Source organism: Melitaea cinxia, chromosome 7, assembly GCF_905220565.1.
Source record: "Melitaea cinxia chromosome 7, ilMelCinx1.1, whole genome shotgun sequence".
Taxonomy (NCBI): Eukaryota; Metazoa; Arthropoda; class Insecta; order Lepidoptera; family Nymphalidae; genus Melitaea; species Melitaea cinxia.
In genome coordinates, this window is record NC_059400.1 from 15,152,011 (window position 1) to 15,178,754 (window position 26,744).

Below are 26,744 nucleotides of genomic sequence, written 5' to 3' on the forward strand. Positions count from 1 at the left end.
TGTCGTAGTTTAAAATAATTTTAATAGAAAGACGATACATCGTAACGAAACCTATGGCTACGATGTAGTGTATATCGACATATATTATAGGTGTGAATCGATATTCCGATATGTCATATTGTATCGGGCATCCCTATTTCAAAAATAGGAATAAGCATAAAATTATTTTTATTAATTCCAATCCTCAGTATAAACGTGTGCTACATTTTGTTCAAGTTTCAATACGGACTTCATCACTTTTGAACATTACCTCCTGATAATATAGTATATTAAGATATAATATAGTTAAACATAAGTCCACAACCGGCGATCTTCTGTACATAGCTTGTACACATTGTAATCATATGTGTTTGCACAGTTTCCCAACAATGGACTCAGTGAACGGAGAAAATAAATTGAACAGGTACAATGAATGTTGAATTAAATGAGAATGTTTTATCTTTCGCACGCTATACATCCTTCTTTCAATATATTGACTGTTTTTATTAAAATTAAAAAAAAAAAAGTAGTGTAGAAATAATATCAGATAAAATATACTAGTATCATATACTACACTAGTATCAATATAAATATAACTACTATAATATTAAATTAAAAAATATAAGATATATTTTAGATAAATATTGCAGAAACTTTAATAGAAAATGATACAATAAAGTAATTATTATGTATTATTAGATATGGAGAAAGAGGCCTATGCCCAGCAATGGGATGTTACAGACTGAATCAATTATAAAAAAAAATTCTTATTTTTTTTTTGTTTCGAAAAAAAAATGTCATAAAAAAAGGTTTTTCCACTTTAACATAAGTTAAAATATAGCAAGATATTGAAAGAGGTTCTTAACAAAACTAACTCCTAACACTAGGCTGTCGCTTAATATTTCTTTCTTGCACGTGTTTTTTTATTATTTTCGATTGTCAATAACGCAATGTCATACACTTTCATATTTTTTTTTCTTGTGACTCTAGCTACGGTGTAAGGCGTAAAGGTGTTACTGTTAATATCTAAGTCTAAAATAAGTGCTAAATAAGTAAAACTCAATCCTTACGTTAGTTATTATGAATTTGGATTAATAAAACTCCTAAACAACTCTAACATCAAAATACTTTTTACTTATCATATTAATATATAATAAAGACTTAAAAAATAAATATGCTTACATAATGAGTAAATTTTTCAATGTCTATACTTTCATAGTCACACTGCTTTATACGAGTATGTTAAACGGAATTTTTATTACGTTTGTTGTCAACACTACATTATTTAGCTGTGATCTTCTGTAAGGTCGAGGTACTTCCTCAGATGGTCTGCTCCAGATTTTGAGCAGGATATATCCCTACCTCAGTTACTAGTCATAGTAATCACCTTAAAAATCATCTACAATATGATTTCTCTGTATGACATTACGTTATGTACCTAAATTCTTGTATATTGTAATTAATTAGCATGTATGTAACCTGTTTAACTATCCTTTATTTAGTCTGTAGTTGTAGCTCTAGTTGTCTATTCCTAATACAGTTCTAACGAAATAAAAACGAATTGAACTATATCTAACTAGCTAGTGATGTTTGTTTTTGTTTTTTTATATGTTATGTTTAATGGGATTAATTTGTAAAATTAAATATACTTTGGTTTATTATTTTTTTGTTGTGAATTAAAAAAAAATACTACACAATTCTTTAAGTCTATAAATTTTTCTCAATACAAAAATTACAGCATGTCCTATTCATGATGGATAAATTAAAATGTGCAAGTTTTTTATTTTAATTTAATTGTAATTTTATTTAAAAAGTCTTTTAACTAAATAAACGCTAATTTCGTTCGAACTGTATGTCTCACACACACAAATATACAAATAACCTCAATATTGTATGTATGTCTATCACGTAACAGATCAGAACGCGTCCGCATGCAGCAGGCTCTACAAGGCAAGCAGAAGTACGACCTGTCGAAGTGGAAGTATTCAGAACTGCGGGACACTATTAATACGTCCTGTGATATTGAACTACTAGAGGTACAGTAATGATTTCTTTTACAGTAATCTTTTCTACACATACATTACTTTATACAAATGCGATAATAATACATAAACAAATTCTACATAATATAGTGCGGAGATAATATTTAAGACTTATTTTGTGACATAAAATAAACCATTAGATATTTTTTAAAATACGATAGAGATTGAGCTTCCCTTATAGAAAGGGGAAGAGAGTTCCAAGTTGTGCAGCTTTAACAAAAAATGAGTTTGAATAAAGCAAGTAGTATGGGAAGGAGTTTTGAGTGTTAAGGTTAAAGATGACTTGAGAGAACGCTCATGAGTCGAAAAACTCGAAGCGATTTTTTAGGTAAAGAGGAGTATCTGAACAGAAAAAATAAAGTAAAGATAGGATGTGAGTATTCCTGCGAAAGCGGATAGGGAACCACTTGAGTTGTTTACGAAAATTGGAGACATGGTCATATTTGCGAAGACCAAATATGGACCGCATATGCATATATAACCGCAGTATACTGTATACTGAGGTAGGGCACAGCAGGAATTTCCTGCTCAAAATATGGAGCAGCCCGACTGGGGTAGTACCTCGACCTTATAGAAGATCACAGCAAAATAATACTGTTTTCAAGCAGTATTGTGTTTCTGTTGGTGAGTAAGGTGACCAGAGCTCCTGGGGGGATTGGGGATTGGGTCGGCAACGCGCTTGGCGATGCTTCTGGTGTTGCAGGTGTCTATAAGCTACGGTAATCGCTTACCATCAGGTGAGCCGTACGCTTGTTTGCCGATCTAGTGACATAAAAAAAAGTATATAGTGCTAGTTCCGCTGCGCCCGCAGGCGTGCCGCCACGAGTTCCACCGCCGCCTGAAGGTGTACCACGCGTGGAAGGCGCGCAACGCGCGCAAGAGCACGCTCGCCGAGCAGGAGCGCGCGCCGCAGTCCGTGCTCGACGCCGGTCAGTGCCGCCCCACTGTCTACTTCACAACCTCCCCACCCTCAACACTCTCCCCACCCTCAACACTCCTCACACACCACCCCTCTACCCACTCACCCCAACCCCTCTCCCCACTCACCCCACCCCTCTCCCCACTGACCCCACCCTTCTCCCCACTGACCCCACCCCTCTACCCACTCACCCCACCCCTCTACCCACTCACCCCACCCTTCTCCCCACTCACCCCACTCTCCCCTCGGATGAAATACTAATCAAAGATTATTTTATTCAAATTGCCTTAAAAACATGTCATTTTGCATATTAAAATTATATTATATGCCTCCCTTAATATACCGTCTAACACGACAATACGACAACAGCGAAGACGCCACGGCTACCGCAAAAAGGCGACATCTTAGGGGCCCGACACCGCTACTTCCGCATCCCCTTCGTACGTCCCGGAGGAGAGGAGAGACGCGGCTGGTGGTACGCTCACTTCGACGGACAGTACGTGGCGCGCCAGATGGAACTACACCCAGACAAAACGCCCGTGCTTCTCCAGGCTGGTGAGCACTCAAAAAGTGTCTTCTATGTACCTCTTTTCCTTCCATTTTTCGTCTCCAATTCAATTTAACAAATATTTTGAAAATAAAGTAGAAATCTGTATGAGGCTATCCATAAAATACGCCAAGGAGAATTTTACCCTTTTGGTCACTTTGACACACGCACGCTTTCAATGAACCTCTATAACAAATGTTACATTACAAAAGCTATGTTCACCCGCATAAATGATTTTGTGATTGAAAAATAGCACACAGACATACAGATGTTCCACTCCTAACTACGTTCCTTAAAATGGGGAGTAAGGCAATGTAAGTCTGTAGGCGTAATAGATAATGTTCTGCGTGAAAATAAAATCCTAGTCCATTTTTTAAATTTGGCTTTATTTAAATAGAGGAGGTAATTTTGAAAAATAATTAGATTCTATATCAGTTTTTTAGTTATATGCGGTAGCTATTATTAATGTTTTTAGGGCTATGAAAAGTAGTACTAGACGATTATGCAGAAGTACGTTGCCAGAGTAGCTCATGTATTAAGACAAAGCTATTTTTAAAAAGAGCTAGGAATTTTTTTTTCACGTAGAACGTGATCTTTAACACTTACAGATCCCGTTTGAAGGAACGCAGTCTAACCCCCTATATAATTTATTTTTATATTATGATTTTTTTTATATTAATGATTGTATGGTACAGTCTATGGTTGATATTAATATAGTCTATATAAATAAATCTTCCCCTTGTCATAAGTCGTCTCGCTAAGCAAAAACCGTTTATGGACAGCCCTAGTTATTTAAAATTACTCCTCCGTGTGCCGGATATTTTTCTATTTGACCATTTCGCTACAGGTATCGACGACATGCAGATGTGTGAACTGAGCCTAGACGAGACAGGTTTGACACGTAAGCGTGGGGCTGAGATCCTGGAACATGAATTTGAACGCGAATGGGCGCGACACAGCGGTTCTCCATACACGCGCGCCCTCTAGACTAACACTTGGCAATATACGTGCATACTTAGGTAAGGTGATTTCTTTTAGGTCGGCAAACAAGCGTACGGACCATCTGATGGTAAGCGGTTACCGAAGTCTATAAATGCCTACAATACCAGAAGCATCGCTACCCCTGGTCCTTTGCAGAGGCTTTGGCCACCTTACTCACCACAGGAATACAACAATGCTTGAGAGCAGTGCTATTTAGCAGCGATCTTCTGTACTTCCCCAGACGAACTGCTCCAGATTTTGAGCAGGATAGATTCTGGTGTGGTGGGTTAGTGTGTGTGACTAAAAGTAAGTGCACACACACTAAACTACATAACAGTATGTGGTATGTTTATGTGAGACACACGCATGTGTAGATAAGGTTTGTTAGAGTGTGTGTTCTTTACACGCGTGCGTATTAAGACTGAGTGCGTACTTACTCTGACGCGTAGCAACGTAAGCTAACATAGATTAGTGTGTGTGATCAATACGCATGCACGTGAAATTCAATGTCCTGACCGGTGTTTACATATGTGTGCGGTCAACCATACCGAGATAACTGCATTGACCATGAGCAAATGTTACCAAATTTATTGGCACACACACTAAGAAATATCATACGTAAATTGTCCTAGAATTTTGATATAGTGACCTAAGAACAACACTACGTATACTGTTCGCCTATGCACACAAACTTGCCGATAATGCTTTAAACGAATTATTGGTTTCCTAGTAACTATGTGAGAAATGAGGAGACTTGTACACTAGCGAACTAGTTGATCGACAAATCTGAAAAGAATATTATCCGACACTATGCATAAGCGCAATAACTTGACTTTTACTCACATTAACCCTACTGACTATATTATTTTCATTTACAGGTATTGGGTTACATTTCAGAACGAGCCCATTAAATTATCAAAACATAGAAACATAGTTCAAAATTATGATAGAGATACGTCAAGTAATTTAGTGCTTTCATATGTGCCTTCACGTATTTATATTGTATTTTATTACAGTTTTAAAAATATATACAAAATAATAATATATACATATATCTTGATCCTTATTTAATAATTTTAACGAAAATTATAATGTTGCGATAAGAAAAGGTAAATATGAAGTCATACAGTCCGAGAGTAGTTTGATATATTCCGTTTTGAAAAATGAAGAAATTTATCCCAAAGGGCACATTACACACAGTGAATATTAGCTTATTTATATTTTCTCATTAAATTTTTTGTATGAGAACTAGTAACAACGCTCCTAGGAGATTACTGTAACAAGATAAAACTAATATATTTCTTTTGATGTTAATCGTTAGTACGACTAAGGGATAAAATTTACAATCGGAAATTTCATTTATTATAATATTTTGAACGAATTTTGAATAATGAAATTAAAGTTATTTTATTATATTTATAAAATCGCTTGTAATGTGAAATATAGTTATATAATAGTGCAATATATATTCAAAGGATATTCCACCGTAGAATTGATATTTTAAATTTAAAGTACACAATTTAGTAGTAAATAGCTTTGGTGGGGAAAGTGGATAGTTATCTTGTTGTTTAAGCATAATTACATGTTTACTGTGAATTTTATATAAAAGAACATATCAAATTGAAAATTAAAGTATTATTTAAGTAAATAAAAGAATGATACAAAGTTACAAATACTAAAAGTTTATACTCCATTGAAAGTTGTAATTTCCATTCCTTAACACGACCGCTTTCCTTACCACTAGCTTGTAACTTAGCTAAAATTTTAAGAAATGTTTAAAAATAACACTCATTATGAAGTACAAGTGCCTAAGTATACAATAATATATTAAATATTCTATTCGGAAATTTATATTTATTATTTACAGTGCATGAATTAATCATAAAGTTTGTAACTGTGATTATTTTTTAGTAGATGAGTTGTAAAAAAAAAGTATTTATTAAAGCATTCCAAATGCAAAAGACTGGTGTGGCAGTTTTGGTATTATTTAAAAATTTAACTGAAAGTATAATTCTAACAGTATTTCAAACATTCCTATGATCAATATATTAAAATAGAGTTTATAATTGTGTATTATGAAATGTGTAGTACAATTAACTTGAGTACAGAGTTATAGTGAGTGCCTTTTTCATGCCTATATTACATGACTTTTGTGTTATGCCTTACCAAATAAATTTAAGCTAATTATATTATGTCTTTTATTTCTTTCTAATATCACTTAATTGAGTATGATCTTCTCTATCAAGAATTCTGGTAATACCTGACACTATTTGAGAGAAACCATACGCGTGGGCAAAGTTATACACGGTTCTCCCTGCGCGGTCTGTGGTGCGTGAACCTAGCCATTCAACGTGGTGAGTATTAAAATCACCCAGGTTCACTACTTCTGCGCAGGTGTACCGACGAAACACATGGTCTGCAGTCTTCTCGACGTGCCGAAGAGACGATCGACTTCAGCATCACCGCTTGAGATCTTTACTGGCACGAGTGGATACGTATAACGCCACCAAAGTCTACGCGCACCCATAAAATGGACAGGTCTCTATCTCCAACGGACAAGTTGTGGAGCCGTCGACAACAGATATCACTCATTACGTACATACACACGCCGGCCTTGGGTAAAAAGACTTACTCAAAATTGTACCCTGGATAGCACAGGTACGAGGTATCCTTAGGAGTAGAGTAGGAGATATACGTGTCTCAACAAGAAAGAGTAAGGTCGGCTTCGCCGTCTCAAGATAGTAGTGGACGACATTCAAGTTACTATGGAGACCCCTTATGATGCAGAAGTCCACATCGAATGTGTTAAAAACTTATCCGTTAGTCATATTCTCTAGTGCTAAGAAAGGATCACAAGGCAACCCCGGCAGTCCCGTGGGCAATGAGTACACCGGCACTAGTCAGTTACGACAACAGACAGTAGTCTCTCAGTGGGGTAAAAGGTTCACCGAGGAAGAAAGTTCGAAGCACCCGGAGGCGCCACCAACTGTTCGAACAAGGGCCGATATGGGGCAAGTAACACCACCAAGACTTCGACCAGCGTCCACACCGTCTGAACACGCGCAAAATGCACTTACCGAGTTCCTGGCCATAACAAAGGCAAACCGAGAGGTGAACCTGGCCACATGCAATAAGATCATGCAGACCTACCAGTGCAACAACCTAAAGTTACTGGAGGTGGAACTCGAAGAAGCCGAAGCAGCCATTTACAACAACGACACTCGACAGGTACTCAAAGGAAATATGTCGGGGAGGTATATGGCTGCATATAACATCACAGCAGGCTTCGTGAGCGCAGTCGAGTCTGAGGGGCAGGAACAAGAGCCTCAGATCTTCAATACACCACCAGGGGACCCGGTGGTGGTAGTGGCCAGATGCACGAGAGTAATGCTGGATGATCGGATACTCCGGATGGCTCAAACCATCACGGGGGACCGTGACGCCGATGATTCTTCCGTGGTCTGGGGGCTACCATCACTGGAATGGATAAATGGGGTTCCAGGATGTGGCAAGACAACTCGCATAGTCGGGGAATTCGATGAGGACGAGGAAGTCGTCATCACGACCACAGTCGAGGCTGCCAAAGAACTTAAGGAGAAGCTGGCACACCGCTATGGCGTTAAAGCCAAATCTAAGGTGCGCACTATGGCCTCCGTACTGGTCAATGGTTTTCGAGGGGGCGCAAAAATCAGCCGTCTTACGGTAGATGAAGCCCTCATGAACCACTTCGGGGCCATAGTGATGGCAGCCCGACTATCAGGGGCCAAGAAGGTGGTCCTCATCGGAGATATTAACCAGCAGCGTACATCGACAGGGAAAACCTGTTCAAGATGCGGTACAGCAGACCAACCCTGATAACAGGCATATCGTGGGAGCTGTCTTGTACGCACCGAAACCCCAAGGATGTCGCCTTCGCCATCAGCGAGGTCTACAATGATATTTATAGCTCAAGCCCAATAATCCGTTCCCTGCGCATGGAAAGCTTCACGGGCGTGCGAATCTCTGCAAGACAGAACTGGACCCTATACCTGGTCTTCACGCAGGAAGAGAAGAAGTTGCTGGTGGACCGGGGATACGGGAAAGGGGAGGGGTCGCGTGTATTGACTATCCACGAGGCGCAGGGCCAGACGAGTGAGAGTGTCATCGTCATCCAGACGAGGAGTGGGAGGCTGCGAATACATGACAGCGTTTCGCACGCGATAGTCGCGGTGACTAGACACACCAAGGCCTGTGTCTACTATACCGACTACAGAGATGACGCGATCTGTCGTTTCGTCGGTAGGGCGGCGGAGGCTACGGAAAAAGACATCCTCGAGCATAGTCTCAAGATGGCGATTCATAATAGAGACACCGCCGTCGTTGAGAGTATTCTCGAGATGTCAAAATAAAATTCGAATAGGTTGCTTTGCTTGGGAAAAGTAAGTTGGTAGTAACATAGATAATATTAAAAAATATATTTTTAAGAAAACGATTATTTCGCATGTAAATAATGTAAGATTAAGCTAGATATAAGTATAGTATGATAAGGAAATAATAATAATACAAAAAAAAAAACAAATTGTACCATACATTAGATTAAGAACCAGTGAAAGAGAAGAGAAAAACATAGTCTGACTTGAACAGCGATGTTGCTGAGTAACGCCTGCCTTGAAATAGAAAAAAATAAAAATAAAAATTGGATGTTTTTAGGATAAAAAAGGACATGGGTTCATAAGCCCGTGGATGTATACATATATATATTAAAAAAAAAAAAAAGTCTCTCACTGGCACGGGGGACGGAAGGGCCCACGATCCGACCCGTTAACCAATCATCGAGTTCCACACCGGTTTCCCACTCCAGCATGGTGATTAGCTAACGGACTTTTTTGGTGGTGGCGGGAAAGCCTACCAAGCTGTGATGGTCTGGGTTCGGGTACTAACCACCGGGCGGCCAGCGGTGAACCGTTTTATTAGGGTCTCCCTGGAGCCCATGGCAGCGCCACACGCCACACCGCACGAAATGCCGCGCCACTGGTGTAGGACCAAAGACTGGCGTGGATGCCACACACAAAGGCAAATGATAGGGTGGTATAAGAGGAACTGGGTTACATGCCATCAAACTGGTACACATCCGAAGCTATTTGGCGGTTCGGCTTTGTCATGATAGTGGTCGTGAGCCAGGCGGGGTAATCTATATCCACCCCCATCCAATTAGAAGAAAGTTTGTTCCTATGGTTCCAAGCTTACTAGCTTCTAAATAAACACACCCAGACTATGGCGGGAATCGAACCCACAACCCTTGGACAGAAAGCTGTGTGGGGTTTACCTACATTACACATATGCATAATATGATTACATACGATTTCGCTATGTGTAAACAATCTCATTGGACAGCCAAATTTTAAATATTGTTTAAAATTAATGTAAGACGTTTATAATGTCAATAAGATTTTGTATATGTAGTCGTAAGTTTTTGAAATAAATACATTCCGATCCGAACAGCAAAAAGTGTTATTTCTTTTCAACTCCAAAAGAAGAAGTCTACGGGTAGTATAGCTAGGGAGTAAGCCCCTACAGCAGGATCACTACATACGGAGCCAACAGTCTTAATCTTTAGGCATAAAAATCCGTTCAGTGATTTTTTTTAATTGGTTCATCGCGAACAGACAAATCTGAAGAGACTTTTATAATATTTTAAGATATGATCAAACTACTTCTTCTTCTTTTATAATTGGATTCCCATAGGAATTGCCAAAGTCAGAGTGTTTAAGATCAATCTAAACTAGATAAAATATTTTGATACACGATACAAAATTATCAATAAAAAAAATCAAGCAAGCAAGAACGCATGTTGTGCAGCGGAACGATTACGATTGCCCCGGCAACAATTTAATGACAGAGTTTATGAGATATTTTATACAAAGAAAGAAAGTGATTGAGATTTAAAATTTTAAAGAAAACAAATCGAATATACACGGAGTAGTATGTAGTATTTCTATGGTCTGTGTGAATATACGAGCCATTAGTTATCTGTTGTCATTTATGTCAAATTTCATTACCTACCCCACCCCAGCCTGCAAAATAATGATACTTGTAATAAAAAAAATACTAATCGATAGATTTTCAATAGCTCAATTCAACTACGTTGTCCTTTTAAATTGCTCACCTTAAACTATTTCATTAAAAATCAAAAAAGTCGTTGAAAAATATTCTTTTATCAATATTTTCAAACTCCTATATCTTTTGATGTATACAATATTTTAAATTGCTCAAAGTGTTAAAAAACTGCTCAGGTTGCATTTATAATTGCTCAAGTATAGTTTCGAACAGATCCACTTTCCTTAATTTTTAAATAAATATAAATAGTTTAAACAAATAAAATAATGATTTTGTAAAAAAAAATACTAATAGATAGATTTTCAATAGCTCAATTCAACTACGTTGTCCTTTTAAATTGCTCACCTTAAAGTATTTAATTAAAAATCAAAAAAGTCGTTGAAAAATATTTATTTATCTTTAATTTCAAACTGCTATATTTTTTGATGTATACAATATTTTAAATTACTCAAAGTGTTAATAAACTGCTCAAGTTGCATTTATAATTGCTCAAGTACAGTTTGGAACAACTCCACTTCCCTTAATTTTTAAATAAATATAATTATATAGTTCGAACAAATTTAACGTATATCATAAGCCAAGTGAGCGCTGCGGATGCGCATAGACAATGATGGGAAGCAAAAAAATTGCGGATATTCATAATAAAAAAGATACTAATCGTTAGATTTTTAATAGCTCAATTCAACTACGTTGTCGTTTTAAATTGCTCACCTTAAATTATTTCATTAAAAATCAATAACGTCGTTGAAACAAAAAAATAATTTATCAATATTTTCAAACTCCTATATCTTTTGATGTATACAATATTTTAAATTGCTCAAAGTGTTAAAAAACTGCTCAAGTTGCATTTATAATTGCTCAAGTATAGTTTGGAACAGCTCAGCAGCAAATATTGATAAAAGAATATTTTTCAACGACTTTTTTGATTTTTAATTAAATAATTTGAAGTGAGCAATTTAAAAGGCCAACGTAGTTGAATTGAGCTATTGAAAATCGAACGATTCGCATCTTTTTATTACGAATATCCGCATTTTTTTTTTGGCTTCCCGTCATTGTCTATGCGCATCCGCAGCGCTCACCTTATCTTATGGTTTAAACGTTAAATTTGTTCGAACTTTATATATTTATTTAAAAATTGAGGAAAGTGGAGCTGTTTAAATCTGTACTTGAGCAATTATAAATGCAACTTGAGCAGGGTTTTAACACGTTGAGCAATTTAAAATATTGTATACATCAAAAGATATAGGAGTTTGAAAATATTGATAAAAGAATATTTTTCAACGACTTTTTTGATTTTTAATTAAATAATTTGAGGTGAGCAATTTAAAAGGACAACGTAGTTGAATTGAGCTATTGAAAATGTATCGATTAGTATTTTTTTTTTTTACAAATATCATTATTTTATTTGTTCAAACTATTTATATTTATTTAAAAATTAAGGAAAGTGGATCTGTTCCAAACTGCACTTGAGCAATTATAAATGCAACTTGAGCAGTTCTTTAACACTTTGAGCAATTTAAAATATTGTATACATCAAAAGATATAGGAGTTTGAAAATATTTGATTTTTTTAAAAAAAATTTGATTTTTAATTATATAATTTGAGGTGAGCAATTTAAAAGGACAACGTAGTTGAATTGAGCTATTGAAAATGTTTCGATTAGTATTTTTTTTTACAAATATCATTATTTTATTTGTTCAAACTATTTATATTTATTTAAAAATTAAGGAAAGTGGATCTGTTCCAAACTATACTTGAGCAATTATAAATGCAACTTGAGCAGTTTTTTTACACTTTGAGCAATTTAAAATATTGTATACATCAAAAGATATAGGAGTTTGAAAATATTTGATTTTTAAAAAAAAATAAATTGATTTTTAATTATACAATTTGAGGTGAGCAATTTAAAAGGACAACGTAGTTGAATTGAGCTATTCAAAATCTATCAATTAGTATTTATTTTATTACAAATATCATTATTTTGCAGGCTGGGGTGGGGTAGGTAATTTCATTTTGATCCTTTTCCTTCATATTTTATCTGTTTTGATCACGATTTTTTTTTTGCTGTTTGATGTCATGTAGCTGTCAATTGTATTTACTAATAAACTAATTTACTTTGGTTTCTCGATTTCAAAGCTTCTGTGGAGTGCACTGTACTCTCTGTTTACATATTAAAAGTAATATAACATTATAAATGTCTCTTTAAATCGTGACATTTACTTAACATATATACCAACATTCTCGAACTATTTTTTTTGTTACTTTATGTCATAGAAATATGGAGTCAAACGGACGATTTATTGTGTTATTATTATTTTTAAACACTCAAGTTAATTCTCAACTTTATGACGGTAAGATATTTATTTTTATAATATTAGATTACTTACTCTAGTTACGGAATCCTGATCCCACTAATATGCCTAACCAAACGGATGGAATCTTCCCAGGCGACCACCCTACGAGCTTCCCACATTAGTCAAGTTCCCCGTATTAGCCTTTCAATGCCCCCATTGTTTTAATTTCTAACTTTAGTAATTGTATTATTATTTTGATTACTTTTTATTCACATTTCGAGTAGAGTAGTCGTTAGTTATAAGATAATTATTGTAGTACTATAATATTAATAAATAATTAATAATTATTCGGTTTGGTAAACCTTTAGTTAAGTGGCCTCCAATTTTAGGGGGTCCTGGGGGAAGAGGGGGTGAAGGGAGGGGGGAAGGTGGCTTTTTTTACCCCCCTCGTAGTGTGCTTTTCGCGTAAACCCCGTGGTTTCGAAGATATTGTGTTTGAAGTTTTGAGGTTAACTTTACGTGATTCAGAGATATTACAATACCTTAGAGCTCCGCATCTGACTCCAACTTAACTCCGGTGCTGCGGGAAGTGCACTCATATGCTCCGTTCACCAACTTTCACACTTTATTTTCGAACAAATTTATGTAAAAACGATCTCGATTGCAAGATCAACAAACGATACGAACTGACGTTTAACGACTAACAAATAGACACTTTTGACCAAAATAACGCGTCACTTAGCATTTCCTTTAAATCACAAAGCTTTAGATTAGGAAAAACCGAATTTCGGGACCGTGGGGGGAACGGGGGGGGACGCTACCCCTGGTACCACTGTCACACCTCAGAACCCCATGGTTATGGAGATATCCATGGTTAAAGTTTTGAGGTTAGAAGAAGAATTTCGAAAGTTAGAGGAACGCTTGGCTCCGGCGCTGCGGGAAGTGCAGCCCTTCCGCCCTCATGCTCCGTTCCGCAGCGGAAGCTGGTCGCCTTCGGCGACGTCACATTCGGCGGGCTAAAAACCCATCCTCCTCACCACCCTTTACCCCCCCACCCCCATTTCACCCCATAAATTCGAGGCCACTTAACTAACGAATGACCTTCGGTTTTTTTAAACCTGACTGCTGCAAGCATAATTCTCATATAATTAAAATTGAATATGTAATGTCATTTGTAAACAATTTGATTAAATTTGAAGACTGAAAAATCATTTCAACACCGATCAATTTCCACCGTGTCTTCTAAATTTTACGTGACATTAGCTGAATCAACCGTACGCCAATGGCACAACTGAAAGCTATTAAGTCTATCAATCAACCAATCAATAAATTAGTCGAGAATTAGTTTGTTTACATAGCTAAGATAACTTTTTGATTGGTCAAGATTAATTACGTCATTAAGGATGCAAGATACATTAATTTAAAAATATATACTATTATATGTTTAGTTCACTGGCTCAACGAAACCAAGCTGACCCTACCCGAGCATAATGTGCAGTCCTTGAAACAAAATATTGACATTTACTGCTACAATGGAACCGCGAAAAACTTATTGACGCTGTGGCAAACCGTCAAGGTAAGATACTGTTAAATTTTAATAATATTCTTAGATAAGCAATATGTGTTAACATGTTGAACGCCATGGGGGACACCAGTTGGGCCTCACTTGTTTAGTCCATGGGGCCAGTTGAAAAGTCCTAATTTACACAAACTTTGTGATAAGTTTTTATTGCATTACCATACCCATTCTTAAAGATCTTACCTATTTTTCTTTACACTATATGACATATTTTTCTAAGTCATATTTTTTATGTTGCATCTCGCTCATGTTCATGTGGTGTCCCCCGCAGCACCAATGGAAAAATTGTGTGTAAAACTACATGGTATCCCCCATGGCCCAAACAGAAAAACTAAAAAATCAAGCTGGCGTTTAACATGTTAATAACCATAAGGTTTCCTAGCCTTCCTAGCCTTTTTAGCATATGTGCAGTGCAAAATGTCTTTGAACTTGCTATACATTGTAACTCCATAGTTTATTAATGTTTGAAAAGTGTGTGAGGATGTGGAGTCCCTCATCCACCATCGCAAAGAGAAGTTCATCCAACCAGACAGTTGTTGTCGGGTTCTTGTGTATATCTTCAATCTTCGAATAACTTTAATATCGCGATGTAGGATACGTCAGTTCTTAGTTCCTATGTGGCGAGGATAGATGTCGCTACAAATTTAATGTCTTAAACATTACATTAATAAACTGTACTTTTATAAAATTTTCTTTTTTTTTAGTTCCAAATAAAAATAAAAAATGACGAATTCAGTCAGTACCTTGGTGAAAACCCAGAAGAGGTCTATAAAGAGTATGAGAACGATTATGGTCTGACCAGTAATCTATTCAGGAAGAAATCTTACAAGACTGTGTCGCTGGATATTTTCAGATCTACTTGTATGGCACTTAACACTAAACAGAACTACAATATTGAATTACACATTCAGAGTAAGTTGAACTCTTATTTATTTTTATAACAAGTTTACCGTCACAAAGTAGCCCTGTTCTTGTTCATCTAGTTTTTTTGTTTTTGTTTTGTTTCTTGTAAATTAATAAGTGTATGTCTGTCTGAAAGTAAGCAGAAATTGTAGTTGCAAGCTCATTACTGACACTAACCTCTTCGCCTCTCCTAGAGACCTAGCTACCTTACTCACTACACGAACACAATACTACTTGAGAATCTTCTGTAAGGTTGAGGTACTTTCCCAGATGAGCTACTCGAGATATTGTGCAAGATATATTCTGCTGTGTACCCTAGTAAAAAGTTTTATTTTTAACATGTATAAGTACAGTGTATACACTTTAGCCTGTAATATCCCACTACTGGGCATAGGCCTCTTTTCCCATGTAGGGGAAGGATCAGAACTTAATCCACCATGCTGCTCCAATGCGGGTTGGCGGATATATTCCCTACTATGAGTAGCGATCGCTATCAGGTGTACATGATAACAACCGGGACCGACGGCTTAACGTGCTCTCCGAGGCACGGCGGGGAGACCCACACGGACTGCACAAACACCCAGACCACGGCAAACACCTGTATGGCCAATACAAATGTTTGTCACGTGCGGGAATCGAACCCGCAACCGCAAGCGCAAGAGGTACAATCCATGGCTGTGACCGTTGCGCCAACGCGGCGTACAGTGTATACTGTTAAGTAATTAATTACCGATCATTTTGATATCAACTAATTATATTGATCACTTTATAAGTAACTTGTAAAACAAAGAAATGTCCTTTTAATATTTTCACACACATATGCAATAAAGCACTCGTAGAATCTGTATGCTGTATGTAATTAATTTTTTTTATATAAGACTAACTGTGCCCACGACTTCGTCCGTATGGATAAGTGACTTTGGACAGCATTTTTTAAATAGATCTTTTTGATTTATTTATTATTTTTATTTATGAACCGATTGACATGAAACAAACACTAAATGCCATAAGACGATTCTGAGATTAGCGTGCACAAACATATTGGATTTACATTTTTTATATGTATTTATGATAACTATGCTAAAAAATAAAGCAAATACACCTATATAAACAATACCTTTCAGATAAATGTATATTTTATGGAGCTAGTGATAAAATTAACCCATTTTGTTGCAGGGGTCGATCTTTGGCGTGTTCTGATGATGGTTATCGGTGTATCCCTTATATTTGCATCTCGGTCCTTGAGCGGCAACCCTGTGTTCTTTTACTTGTGTGGTATTGTGGTTGGTGTGTCAGCCTCATTCATGGTCCTTGTTTACTACGTTACGAGATTCATACCGGGGGTATGTACCTATGTACCTATGTACCTATCATTAATGTTTGTTACTAAATTTTAAGTGTTTAGCCATATTTGGATAAATTACCGGTGTCAATTGGGCTGATTAGAATTTTGATTATTTTTTTTTTTATCCCTGTATCTGTGTTTAATTTATATATTTTTTAAAAAAGATAGTTTCCAACTGAACTAGAAGTAGTGTATTTGACTGATTTATAGATGAATTTTCTCATGAAAATAATATAATTTTACGTTTCTTTTTTTAATTTATTAATTGTAAATAAATTAAACTTAAAAAGATTAAAAAAACAAGCTTTTATTTGGAATGCGCTAAGCTTGTCATAAGATTCAAGTACTTGTATTTACTTTGTTTCAAAATTATTAAAATTAAAAACAAATAAAATGAAGTTATTTAATTTACTTGTTTATCTATGTAGGTAAATTAGAAAAAAATTAGTGCAATTGGCAAAGATATATGCTTCAACTAATGATTTTACAAAGATTTTGCTGTGTGGTTATGGCAGTAAAGAATATAGCCACCCCCCCCCCCCCCCCTCTTCCCGTGGGTGTCGTAACTCGTAAGAGGCGAGTAAGGGATAACGTAGTTCCACTACCATCTTGGAACTTAAAAAGTCGACTGATGGTAGGATAACCATCCAACTGCTGGCTTTGAAATACACAGGCCGAAGACGGGCAGCAGCGTCTTCGGTGCGACAAAGCCAGTACTGCGGTCACCAACCCACCTGCCCAGCGTGGTGACTATGGCAAAACACATGAGAACTTGTGGAGGCCTATGTCCAGCAGTGGACTGTGATGGGCTGAACTGATGATGATAATGATATGCTTCAAAATTGAGTTGCAAGATCCCACCCTAACAAACATCCATACATACGTACAAAAATAATATAATACATTGTAAGTTAAATAAAAGCTTTTAAAAAGTCAATCTTTAATATAAATTTTGATTTCAGAGAACCTTAACTTACGGTCTTTTAATCGGTGGTTGGACAGTAGGTGTCTACTTAGTGCAGCAGCTGTGGGAGAACATACAAAGTATTGTGGCAACATACAGTGCGTACTTATTTTGGTACATCTTGATAGCAGCCTTCATAAGTTTCTTAATCTGCTATAGAGTCGGACCACCAAAGAACCAGAGAAGTAAAAACCTAGTCATGTGGACTTTGCAGGTAAATAGTATCATTACTTACATATAAAATAATACACAAACAAACTCCTTATAATTCATGAAATGAATTAATGCAGATTATGCAATATTTTTTATTCATAATATAAAAAAAAAACATTGACACTTGCTTTTGTGATATAAAGAGGATTTATCCCTTAAAATGACTAATCTTTGAAACTCAGACCTCTGACCAGATTCTTATCTTTGGTCATTTGTAACCTTCTGTCTTTGATGTTATCTGACATATTATGTCCTGGATGTTGAGTTTAAATGATTTATTTATTTCCAGGGTGTGGGTGCCTTAGTAACAGTGTTCAGCAGTCAGTATCAAGAAGCATCCACAGCCGTCGCAATACTCTCACTGGGAGCCAAGTACTTCCCGAAATCTCTATTCTACTATATACAGGGCTATTGGTAGGTATTATTGACAAACTTTCTTAAATAAGATTAAATCGTGAGATTGTATATAACAGGTTGTTCGTTGGTTAGTCATTAATGCCAATAAAAACTAGTTCATTTGCATTAAAAAATCTGGCATCTTGATTATTGTACTCTGCGTGGATTACATAAAGTTGTAAAAATCAAAATAAAAAATAACTTAATTCAAATAGGTTTCAAAAGCACTTTCGAATCGTCATTTTGCAAACTAAAGTTTTATAGTGAATTATACTTTAAAATGAAGCTTCCACCGATTCGGAATGTAGATTCTATAGAGAAGAATCGGCAAAAAATGCGGCAATTCGACGCATTTCAATCTGCAAAATAAATACAGTCATGATATCTGTAATATAATAATAGCAATACTCTACAGTAAAGGGGGTGATAGACGTGCGAGAAAGTTCGTGAACTTGTGGCTCGACGACCTTTTTCGCCAGTGTGTCACCCTAAGTACGCGTTTTTTAAAACCGCCAAGCAAGTTCTTTGGTGATCCGACAAGTTTGAAATTTTGCTCGTAACCCGCCTCCGCTTCTACGTGTGGCAACACTACGAGCCGCAATCCGCTATTTTTAACCGACTTTCAAAAAAGAGAGAAGGTTCTCAATTCGATTGCACTTTTTTTATGTATGTTATCTCAGGCGTTTTGACTGGGTGGACCGATTTCCATGATTTTTATTTTAATCGAAAACTGGTGTGTGTCGTGTGGTCAATTTGATTGCGATCTAACGGGTTTTTTTTTGGAGCTATTTCTATTAATGGTTTTTTTTTTGTTTGCAAGCAAACACAATTATGTTTCGCCAGTCCGTGGACGCGCAATGCTTGTAGTGTAGGTATTTGTAATTTTTGTTACTTTTGATTGAGAAGTTACTCAAAATGAATTATCTCAGAACTTCGTCTTTTTTCGGTTTTTAAAATACGATACAATTTCTAAAATGAGTAAGCTTCACGTGTGTCACCGACGTCGAGCCGAGCAAGTTCGCGATTTTAATAATCGCGTACTTTAAGTTCGCACGTCTATCAGCCCCTTAATAAATTGTAAGATATAACACTATGGTAATAGCTAAAATATATTAAACGTGCAGTAGCAACGTCGGTCAGTAGTTGAACTTTTATAACTGCAAATGCTGCGGAGCTGAGTCTGCCATTCAAGGATGACAAATGGAAATTTCACTGAAGTTGCGAATCCAAATTTATTCCTAAGAAAACTGTAGTATTAAATCAGGCAATTAAGGCTCTCGTTATTTATTTCAAAGTTTTAATTCGGATGCTTAACATTGGGCAACCCAAACACAACGCACTTGGTTTTCGTGACGTTTAAAACCAAATTGTTTTAAAACAACCTTGAATTTGCGATAAAGAACTTTTCATGTCAACACAATTTTTTTTTTCTTATCAACCTTTAAAAAAGCTATGTATCATCAGCAAATGGCAAAATAATATAAATAACTCTTACAAAAAATGGAAAATGATTTATAGATATTAAAAAAAGAAAAGGATCTAGAATCGATCCCTGTGGAACGCCCATTTTTAGTGCAAGTCCAGAAGACTTCGTTCCGTTGATACATTTTGAATTCTAGTAGATAGATACGAAGCAATGAGACTAAGAGCTTTACCATTAACACAGTAATACTCAAGTTTTCTAAATAAAATCTTGTGATCCACGCTATCAAATGCCTTTGATAAGTCGCAAAGTACACCAATAAATGCTATTGGTGTATTTTTTTATTGTTAACAGTCGTTTTTAGGTAACGGTAACCGCTCACCATCGGGTGGGCCGTACGCTCTGCCGCCCTAGTGTATTTATAACCCGCCCGCAGGCGGCGCCGCTTCCCGCCGCGGCCGCGCCTACTGACCGACGCGCAGTACTACGAGCAGGGCGCGCGCGAGACCAAGCGCGCGCTCGACGAGCTGCGCCGCTACTGCGCCAGCCCCGACTGCAAGCAGTGGAGCATCATGCTCAAGCTGCACGACAGCAAGCGGTACGTACTGCCGTCTCTCTCTAGCGCGCCGGACTCGCCGAGCCTTGTGCTGCGCGAGCGAGACGAATATATTTCTCTCGTGTTGTGCTTTTACAGCACTCGATAAGATCGGAAAGTGATATTCGTGGTATATCCATCCTGCTCTTTGATGACGCACAAGCGTAGTGTGCGAGTGAGACGACGAAGTTTTTATTTAGTTATATTATAATTGCAGTTACGCAGCCTAAGCAATGCGTACGTCTAAACCTAGAGAGTCGTGTGACTAATATAAAATTAGTGTGTGTGCAATTCACGTACGGCTGAGGTGAAACTTCTAAAGTAGCCTACGAGAGACTTTTCACTAAGAATATAAAATACTGTGTAATGTTTCATAAATCTCGTTCCCTTGATTGTGACGCATTTTCGTTTCATCGAGTTACAAATCACAACGAGTGTAAAGAAGGTTCACTTCAAAATTACCTTACAAAATATATTTTAGCTAAAAAGCCATATACTACTACACTAAATAGAAGCATACTTTTGTTTGATTTAAAAATCCCCTAGTTTATTTATAGCCTAGTTTATTAATTTTTATTTTTATATCATTATTATTTTTTTGTCAGATCATATTTTATCAAGCAGCTTTCCGCTGTTAGATCCAATTTACGAATGGCTTCATTTTTAACCCTATCTCATTCAAGTATGTTTCGTCACTACCCCAACTATGATTATCATGAATCTAGTTTTAAAATTTTTATTTCAGATTCGCCAGTTTTGTAGAAGGCGACTCTCATCTAAGCGACGATGAGGTACTAAATTACGAGTCTTACGCGTTCTCCATGGAACACCCCAAACCCGTCGCTAACTCCACAAGGAACATGGAGATATCCGATGATGACTCAGACTACGATGATGATGACTGAGATGATGAAAAGTCGATATGGTCTTCACTGAAAGAAACATTTCAGAAGGAAATTCGACGAGTCGATGAAGTTTGTTGTTCCCAGATTTGGGATGATTTGGTGAGTGTTGTCGAATGTTTTATGACAATGGCTAATTGTAACATTACATACATTAGGGTTATAAAGTTGTTTATTTTTAAAATATAATTTTAATTTTTTTTTTGTCTAACTTTTATTTTTTTATTTTTTACTTAATTTCTATGCTTTTTTTAAATCATGTATTGTGTGTGTTTTCTTTAATTAATTATGTACTATTAAAATAAATCAACCAATTTCATTGATCTCAGTTTTTATATAATTGTGTCTTTCGAACATCAATTCTATTTCAAAAACTATTTTGTTTTTTTCTATGCTTTGTGATCTGTTCTATTTCTCTCATTCTTCTTGATTTGACACAGTAAAATAAGTTGTAAATAAATTTTGTTTTAATGTAGTCATAATTTGTTTTTTATTTTAAGGTACATACATAAATGAAATTGTTCTAATATACTTCGTTATAAAACAAGTTTGTGCCGAGAACTGACCGTGTGATCAGTTGGTTGTGTATAACATATATAAGAGTTGAATCATATTACTATGAATTCTTTATCTGCTAACTCACAGCGGGATAGAGTGGTGACTTAAGCTCCGATCCATCTCCAACATGTAGAAAGAGGCCTATGCCCAGCGTGGGATGTTACAGCCTCAATCGTCATATGAATGATTTCATTTTCTTGTTATATTTTTGCTATAATATGTAAACAAATATTTCTGAACTAAGGTACACAGTAAAAAAATCTGCATAATTAAAATAATTTTATAATTGTAATATTTTTGTTTTGTAAGCAAATTATGAGCCATTAATACTTCACAATTATTCAAAATAACTATTTTTCACATTGAGACAGTCTCTTAGAGACAATTTAATGAGGTTTTGGCAGAAAAAGTCATTTTGTTAGTAACAATTTTATTTCTTAGAATTAAATTATTTAAATTAAATTACAAATTGACAATACAACATTACTGATTAGCACCATGTGTTTGAAAGGCTTATATTAATTTGATTTTGTTTTAACATTGTGTTCCTATTTTTAAGTTGAAATAAAGATTTTTTTATTAAAATTATTTTTCTATTACCCTTAAATTATTAAATTAATATTTTAAATAACATTTATAATTTAATTATGGCACTTACAGGGGCCACAGTTCAATTGAATAATATGAGAAACCTAAATAATGAATAAAAATTTGCACACTAATAATACATTAAAGCGAGATGAATTTACTTGAAACATAAAATAATTGATGTCTGCTTCTTTCTTTAGTTCTTTTATATGTAATTGTGGAAAATCTTCAAATTTTGTAATAAAAAAATGTAGCCATTTTAAATATTTTGTTAGCAAAATTTAATGTCATGGGTTGAATGAGATTATATATAAAAAAAGAATACTTTTTACTATGCCACGTTTTGAATTACTTGTTTTCAATTTGTGACAAAAAAAAATTAAAATAAAACTAATATTAAATCGCAAAACACTAGCAAAATGTAGTAAGCAAAAGCATTATTTAAGCAAAATATTAAAAAAAAAAAAACAGTGGCCTCTAGAAATATTAATCTTCTCTAAATAAAATATATATATATATATATATATATATATATATATATATATATATATATATATATATATATATATATATATATATATATATATATATATATATATATATATATGTTAAAAACTTCAAGCTTGTTTATTACAAAGTAGTTATTCTATTACACTTAGGTAATTTATTCCATTATTCTCATTGGTATAAAATATGATAATTAACTGATATTGAGTCAATCAACCTTGAATACAGTAAATTGAAGGTAGTTTGCGAATACTTTTTTTAATTTTAACATACTTTTCACATATAAATAGATAACATTAACGACGGTTGCATTGGTATTTATAAATTTGATCTGTTTATTGCAATCATTTATAAAGGCTATAAAGATTTTTGTCATGTTCTGGGCGTTTGTGCTTGTGTATTGTGTGTGACCCCCATACAAAATAAATATCTCTAGGGGCTGACTGTGAGACTTTTACTATGGATTATATATCGATTGGATATTAATACAATGAAAAAATTATTCAGAACATTTTATAACATACAACACATCTATCAAACAGATTTTAAAATTGTTAAGATTGTTAGTTCTACAATATCTAAATATTTGTTATGACGAGTACTAATACACAGTATTCAAGACCGAGCTCTCGAAGCTTTCTTGCTTTTGTCGAGGGTCTGTGGCGGTGGGGGTGGCTTCGCCGACATATGACGACTGTACAACCTGCAACGTTTATTAGAAAAAAAAAATAAGTTCAATACATAAAAGTACATAATTATAGTGTATATTCTCGCAAATTTTTCAGTTAAATGGCTACTACCGCTTAAATACTGAATGGCTACTACCGAGTTTTTGAAAAAATTCTATGTAGTGTTATAATCTAATATTAACAATGCCTAAAAAAGGCGATAGTTGGTCCATAAAAATAAGCATTGATGCAATTTTTTTTAAATATTTTAACAAGAAATGGTTAAAGTTTTCAAATCTCAGTGAAACCATTAAGCTTATGAGTGCTAAATTTGTCTATAAAATTTGTTAAATTTGCCTATTTTAGAAGAAATTATGCAGCACTTATTTCTACAAGACATTAGCATTAAGGATTAGTAGACATAGTCCAAGTAGTATACTATTACTCACACTCTGTAAGTCTCCGACCGCAAGTAGTCAAGCACATGTGAGGGTCCCAACTTTAGTTGATCTTCGATAGGTGGAATCCAGAAGTTACCTTCTAATCTCAACACTGATTTGTTACTGGCAAGGTCAAGTGTACCTAAAAAATGTAACATACTAGTAACTGGAATTTTTGTGTAAATTAGTTATTATATTAGCAAAACTTCTGAAGAATTTTTTTTTTTTTATATTTCAATACATAATAATTTATTTTATTATGAGTTCTTCTTTTTCCACATAGGAGTCAAATGTATGGAAAATAAAACTTATTTTAGACAATTAAAACCTATCCAGTCATGTTCATATGCATATAGCAACAAACCTCATTTTTATTTATAAATTCAATTCCAGTTATATCTTATCACATTTTATAGGTCCACACATGCACATTTTATAATAAACTCAACTTAACTATATCACAATAGACCATGATTAATTTTAAGTCAAAATATAACTTTTCTTCCTCTCCAGTGCACCACAAAAATATTCCATCTACACAAAGCTTGTTCTTAAATGTTTAACTCATATGAATTAGTTTTTACCTATTTCTGGCGGCAAGACGACGAGACGGTTTCCTTGTAAATGCAATTCCCTTAGTCGAGTTAATTGACCGAGTTCCTTTGGTACTTCAATCAAATCATTCTCCCGCATGGATAGCTAAAATATAAAAATAATAATAATAAATGCAAAAACATTCTTGGCATCTCATTTGACTTCATTGACATTATAACTAGAAACCTTAGATTATCGTTTAGTCTGACCATATATCATAAGAATTTCTTAGTTGTATATTTCTAGCAATGTACTGTAACAATGTGTAAATATCCTACTGGTGACCAAGGGCCATGTCTACTGGTGAGAAGAATTACAGTTCCAACAACTGTTTTTATAAGATATAATCAATATAATCACTATATACATTATAAATGTAGATCTCTTTGTAAGTAACAGAATTATGTATTGTTAACATATTTTCCTTGTACTTTGTGGCAAAATAAGGAAAAATATCAAACATATAATATTATACTTACAATTTGTAAATTTTTTAAGTTCCCAATCTCCGGTGGTAGAAATTCAAAGTCATTATCTCCCAAATACAAAGCTCTCAGACTTTCTGAAACATGCATGAGAAATTGTTGCTATTACACAAAAAAAAAAACTATACAGTTAAAAAAAATTCTGAGTAATAATGGCACTAATGGCCTAAAGATTCTGGCTGAATGAATAGCATTGCTAGTGTTAAATATAAAATATAACATTGAATTTAAACTTCAAAGGTAACTTTTAGTAGCCAACATTGTCTATTTATGTAACAGTTATTTTAAATTTTTTTACAAAACTGCTGCTCCTCTCATCCATTATTACTATTTCACTCTACACTATGGATACTTGACTTTAGCAATTAGAAGAAAACAAAAAAACTAGAGACTGTTTTGTTGCCATTGTCAAAGAAGGATAATTACACTATTAAACACTTTCAAATATACTAGCTTCCAGTAAACCAGTTTTGACTATAAACTTTACATACAACTGTGTTAACAACTCTTACTGTATACTCACCCATCATAAAAAAGTTTCCTGGCAAAGTTTTTTCCTTCAGATTATTATAAGTCAAGTCCAAAATTTCCAACACAGGGAATGCACCAAACCCTCTCGGTAGAGTGTAAAGCCTATTGAGGGATACATTTAAAATGCGGAGTTTTGGTAAAGATGATAAACTGACTGGTAACTCTTCAATGTGGTTATTAGCAAGATTCAGAATTTCCAAATTGATGAGGTTTGCTAACCCGGCCGGAACAACTTGTATCTTGTTATGACTTAATGTTAATCGTGTTATATTATCTAGGCTAACTGAAATATAAGCGAAAATATATTATTGAAATTATCCTCAATAGTATGTTTCATACATAGCTTTATCGTATTAGATCATCGCCCAATTAGATTCAACAATATAGCTTTAAGCAACTCTTTTAAAAAATTATTTGTGTTTTTAATGTTTTTTATAGTAATGATTAACACAAGAAACGTTTTATAAATAAAAATGAAACATCTTGAAAAACGAAGCTAAGCTTGTTCTATACTATAAAAGGAAAAACAAGTTTCAGAATGTCAACTCACATAGCCCAGGTATTTCGTCCAAGCTAGAAATTCCCTTATCCACTAAATCAATTTCTGGATTATTTATTTCTTTCGCTTCTTCGATAACTTTTTTAGCTTTCGACATTTTGGCAGTGTTTGGAATACAGGAAACTGGAGGAGGATGACTCATCGTAGGCAGGCGCGTTACGCGTTTCGTAGCTACAATAATGTGTCAAAATTTCAGCCAATAAGATGTCTAATTTTTTTATTTACATTTATGTGGTTGGACAAAATAGGAGCAAAACAAAATGACTGCGAACTTTTTTTTTTTTTTTTAATTTATTGAGAGCTGGATTCGAGTCCTTCGCTCTAAACTGTACAAATTTTTACTGTTTTATTATGTATATAATTATAAACAAAAACTTCTACACTTCAGATTTTTTTTTTTTTTTCTTATCATATCTTCTCTATTGTCGAACATATAAACTTGAATAATGGTTTAAAAAATCTTGGGTTGGCTAATATTTCTTCTGGGCGGCGGGGAGTCTTTATTTTATTTTCTGAGCTTTCATTTATATCCGAAGCCAGGATTAATCTATGCAACTTCAATGACTCGCATTTAAAAATAATGTGGTTTATGTCGGCGTATGGCTCACTGCATTTAGTACATTTAGGATCTTGGAT

General features: G+C 34.9%; 3 protein-coding genes and 1 long non-coding RNA gene across 4 annotated transcripts in view; 2 read left to right on the forward strand and 2 right to left on the reverse strand.

Annotated features, from left to right (window-relative positions):
• LOC123655409 (myosin heavy chain 95F) overlaps positions 1-5,528 on the forward strand; it is a 28,152-nt gene extending 22,624 nt beyond the window's left edge. Inside the window, exons 21-25 of the mRNA XM_045591226.1 lie at positions 1,895-2,015; positions 2,833-2,950; positions 3,310-3,495; positions 4,335-4,506; positions 5,347-5,528. Of these exons, the coding sequence (XP_045447182.1) occupies positions 1,895-2,015; positions 2,833-2,950; positions 3,310-3,495; positions 4,335-4,474 (565 nt within the window). The 3' untranslated portion in view covers positions 4,475-4,506; positions 5,347-5,528. The remainder of the gene's footprint in view (positions 1-1,894; positions 2,016-2,832; positions 2,951-3,309; positions 3,496-4,334; positions 4,507-5,346) is intronic.
• Positions 731-26,628, reverse strand: LOC123655415. Its single transcript, XR_006743395.1, has 3 exons — positions 26,381-26,628; positions 941-956; positions 731-745 (listed from the first exon to the last, which is right to left on the reverse strand). It is a non-coding gene; the product is annotated as an uncharacterized LOC123655415 (long non-coding RNA).
• LOC123655410 (nuclear envelope integral membrane protein 1a) lies at positions 12,586-21,341 on the forward strand. The gene is made up of 8 exons (XM_045591227.1): positions 12,586-12,915; positions 14,307-14,434; positions 15,142-15,349; positions 16,517-16,683; positions 17,648-17,863; positions 18,152-18,276; positions 20,118-20,279; positions 21,022-21,341. The coding sequence occupies exons 1-8, from the start codon at positions 12,843-12,845 to the stop codon at positions 21,179-21,181; spliced, it is 1,239 nt and encodes a 412-aa protein (XP_045447183.1). The 5' UTR covers positions 12,586-12,842; the 3' UTR covers positions 21,182-21,341.
• Positions 23,074-26,369, reverse strand: LOC123655414 (ras suppressor protein 1). The gene is made up of 6 exons (XM_045591230.1): positions 26,100-26,369; positions 25,542-25,832; positions 25,013-25,095; positions 24,524-24,638; positions 23,949-24,081; positions 23,074-23,534 (listed from the first exon to the last, which is right to left on the reverse strand). The coding sequence occupies exons 1-6, from the start codon at positions 26,248-26,250 to the stop codon at positions 23,447-23,449; spliced, it is 861 nt and encodes a 286-aa protein (XP_045447186.1). The 5' UTR covers positions 26,251-26,369; the 3' UTR covers positions 23,074-23,446.
• Positions 26,629-26,744: the final 116 nt, after the last annotated feature.